Source organism: Otolemur garnettii, unplaced genomic scaffold (assembly GCF_000181295.1).
Source record: "Otolemur garnettii isolate 467f Iridium unplaced genomic scaffold, OtoGar3 scaffold00135, whole genome shotgun sequence".
Taxonomy (NCBI): Eukaryota; Metazoa; Chordata; class Mammalia; order Primates; family Galagidae; genus Otolemur; species Otolemur garnettii.
The window spans coordinates 4,282,581-4,286,578 of NW_003852530.1; the positions used below are offsets into that span (position 1 = coordinate 4,282,581).

A 3,998-nucleotide genomic window follows, 5' to 3' on the forward strand; every position below is an offset into this window, starting at 1 on the left:
AAAAAAAAAAAAAAAAAAGGATGCTTGCACCTAAGGATCCCATAACAACCTAACACCTCTCCCCTGGCTGCTTCCAGTTCCAGAGACCTGTGTGGCCACTTAAGAGAAGACCCCAGAGGTAAGCAGCGCCAAGGCAGGGGGGGTTCTGTAGCACCCCAGAGGCTGGGTTCTCCTGCAGTCAGAACAAACTCTGCTGCCAGAAGGCTTTCCATGACACACAGGTGAATATGGCAGAAATGAATAAAAACCTCATTTCCTAACCACTTCCAACCGCTCAATAATTAGACTTCTTGGGGTAGCTCTTCCTGGAATTAAGAAGCATCTAAGTTTGCCTAAAACATCCCCAGCTTATGACCTTCCATCTGCCCTAATGTCCCTCTTAATGGTGCATCTGCAGCTGGAGTACCAGGAGAGATGGCTCCCAGTGCAGCGCCAGTGTCCCTCCATGCTGCCCTCCCCTCCCTCCTCCAGTGGCTCCCTCACTCCCTTCCCCATTCCTTCTTTCCCTTCCTCCTTCCTTCCTCTCCCTCCCACCACACCATGTTCCTTCCTCCCTCCCTCCTTTCCTTCCACAGACATTTGACCCTCTACTTCAGGGGTCCTCAAACTTTTTAAACAGGGGGCCACTTCACTGTCCCTCAGACCACTGGAGGGCCGGACTACGGGCCCTGGGACGAGTTGGCTGCTAAGCAGGACAGGAAGGGGTGGCAAAAACACCCGGTGGGCCGGATAAACGTCCTAGGTGGGCTGCATGTGGCCCGGGGGCCGTAGTTTGAGGATACCTGCTCTACCGTATGTCAGGTACACCTACTTTCAAAATATTTCTGCAATATTTGAAAGGATCTTATTTTTCTAAAGCTTGTCTCTTCGCTGACATTTGCCAACCTACCCTGAGGGTGGCGTTGAGCTCGTCCTTCTCCTTTATCCTGTCCTCATAAGCCAGCAACAATGGTGATAGGCGCTTCATATCCACCTGAGGTGAGAGAGGGCGGAAAAGAGCTTGAACATCTTTGTCACATCTGAGCACAATCAGCAATGTTTTTAAAAGGCAAGAAGACATACGGTTATTTTGGAATTGTTTTTTTTTTTTGCAGTTTTTGGCCGGGGCTGGGTTTGAACCCACCACCTCTAGCATATGGGGCCAGTGCCCTACTCCTTTGAGCCACAGGTGACACCCAAATGCTTAATCGGGGTTTTTTTAATTTTTTTTTTTTTCAGTTTTCTGCTGGGGCTGGGCTTGAACCTGCCACCTCCAGCATATAGGGCCAGCGCCCTACTCCTTTGAGCCACAGGTGCTGCCCTTTGGAATTGCTTTTAATAACTATGCAAGTACAGCCCTGAAAATATGAGTGTGAAATTAAACAAGTCCCACTTACCAGCCAGGGTGGTATAGGGCCCTTTGATGGGAGGCCTTCAATATTTAAACTCTAAGAATAAAACACAGAGTGAAGACAAATTAAGCAACACTTCCTCTGAAATGGCAAGTCTAGACAGTCTAATCTAGACTGGACATTATCAATCCACGCATCTATATGGGTGTGTGTTTATGTATATATACAGTACATATGAGAACATTTTTTCCTGTTGTGTTTGAGGGTAATTTGCAGATACAATGCCCCTTTGCTCTAACTACTTCAGGGTGTATTTTCTATAAACAAAAACATTCATTTACTTAACCACAGCGCAATCATGAAAATTAGGAAACCAACACAGAGACAGAAAAGGTTCTTTTTCTTTTTTGAGCAATTTAGTCATTTAATAATTCCATTTAAATTTCAAACTCAGAATAAGTCAGTATCTGCTAACTCCACTTATTTATTCTAATTTGTTTAGAGACATTCTGACTCTCACCCAGGCTAGAGGTTGCTGTGATCACTGGTGTGATCATCGTTCTTTGCAGCCTCAAAGTCCTGGGTTCAACTGACCCTCCTGTCTTGGCCTCTTGAGTAGCTGGGACTACAGATGTGCCACTATCCCTGGCTAATTTTCTTAAAACCTTTTATGAGACTGGGTATCACTACATAGTCTCAAACTGTGAGACTAGGGATCCTCCCACCTCAGCCTCCAGAGTAGCTGGGGTTATAGGCATGAGCCAATTGCCTGGTATTCTATTTTCTCATCTATAGACTGTCTTCTGATTTCAACTATTTCCCAATTTTTTTTTGAGACAGAGCTTCATGCTGTTGCCCTGGGTAGAGTGCCGTGGTGTCATAGCTCACAGAAACCTCCAACTTCTGGACTTCAGCAATTCTCTTGCCTCAGCTTCCTAAGGAGCCAGGAGTATAGGTGCCCACCACAACACCCAGCTATTTTGTTGTTGTAGTTGTCATTGTTGTTTGGCAGGCCCAGGCTGGGTCTGAACCTGCCAGCTCTGGTGTGTGTGGCTGGTGCCTTAGCCCTGTGAGCTACAGACGCTGAGCCCTAATACCTTTTTCTGATTCAGGATCCAATTGAGGGTCACGTGTTGCATTTAGCTGTGAAGTCTTTTTAGTCTTTCAAAGTCTGGAGCATACCCAGTAATTTTTTTATTGGATGGTGAACTTTTTCAGCGTTACGTTGTTGAGTGTCTGGATTTTGTTGTCTTCTTTTAAGAGTATTAGTTTATTTTTCTGCAGGCTCCTAGAACAGGTGTGAGCCACTGTACCTGGCTTTGAACATCATTTTTTAATATCAAATCATAATAAAGAAGACCCTCTCAGGATTGGAAATCAATTCAACAGTAAATGACTAAAAAATCTAAAAAGTCTAATTTATTGTGATGAGAAATTTTACCTCTTCCTTGGACAGATGTCTGAATTTTGTTTGATAACGACTCAGTTCTACATTCAAACGATGGACAGTCATTTTCAACCCATCATTCTCGTCCACCAATTCTTGAGCTTGTTTTCGTAGATAAAGTAACTCAGGTGTGGTAACTAGTAAATTTAAAAAAAAAATTAAAATTATACTCTAAGAAATGATATCAATTTATGAGGATTTTATGTAAATTGCTAATCATCTGCTTTTTCTTCTCTTTTAGACTCAGAAGAAGCAGTGAATGACTACACGTATAATATACGTAAATGAATAAAACTTGTGTTTTTAAACATTGAACAGTCAACATGCTACTGGAAATTTTTGCATATAAAATAAAGAAAAATAAAAATTTTAAGTTAGAAATGAATTGTCATTGTTTTGGATGATATAAAAATATGTGCTTTGAAAAATCATATAGAACAAATGGAAAATGTATTAGAACTAATAACCTTCCCACATACTATTAATAATAATGTTCTATTGGAAAACAATAGAAAATAGATCCCACAAAATAAAAGCACAAATATCATAAATTGTCTAGAAATAAATGTGTCTAGGATAAGAATTATGCAGGGCCTATACCAAGAAATTAATATGGCCTTTACTTAAATAAGAAATAGGAAAAGGAATATAAATAGGAAAAGGAATGGAGAAAATACTAGTAAATAGTCACATAACCTTAGAGTTAAAAAAGACTTGAACCAAGGGAATAAGTCATAAAAGAAAAATATCCTATAAGTTTAGCCAAATTATCAACAAACTAAGAAAATATTACCCACATGACAAAGGACTAAAATCTGTAAAATGTAAAGAGTTTCTATATATCAATAAGCAGTATCTCAATTTAAACTGGGCAACTTTATGAAGGAAAATGACCTGTAATGATATAAAAAAGAATTCACATTCATCAATAAAAGAAAAATTTCAAAAAGTGTGAGGATATTAATAAAACTTAAATATTACAACAAGATATTAGTAACATAAATATCAACGAGTATCACCAACATAAAATGTGAATCCTCCAAATAACTAACAGACTGAGGAAGTGGTGCCTGCGCCTGCTGAACGCGCGGGGGCGCTCGCCCACCTTCCCGGGCTCGCCCACCTTCCCGGGCTCGCCCTCCTTCCCGGGCTCGCCCACCTTCCCGCGCTCGCCCTCCTTCCCGGGCTCGCCCTCCTTCCCGGGCTCGCCCACCTTCCCG

At 41.6% G+C, this 3,998-nt stretch overlaps 1 protein-coding gene across 1 annotated transcript in view; it reads right to left on the reverse strand.

Moving 5' to 3' along the window:
• Positions 1-3,998, reverse strand: part of CEP89 (centrosomal protein 89) — a 68,083-nt gene that overhangs the window by 29,963 nt on the left and 34,122 nt on the right. The window contains 3 exon segments of the mRNA XM_023518356.1: positions 890-973; positions 1,377-1,427; positions 2,773-2,915. Coding sequence (XP_023374124.1) covers positions 890-973; positions 1,377-1,427; positions 2,773-2,915 — 278 coding nt within the window.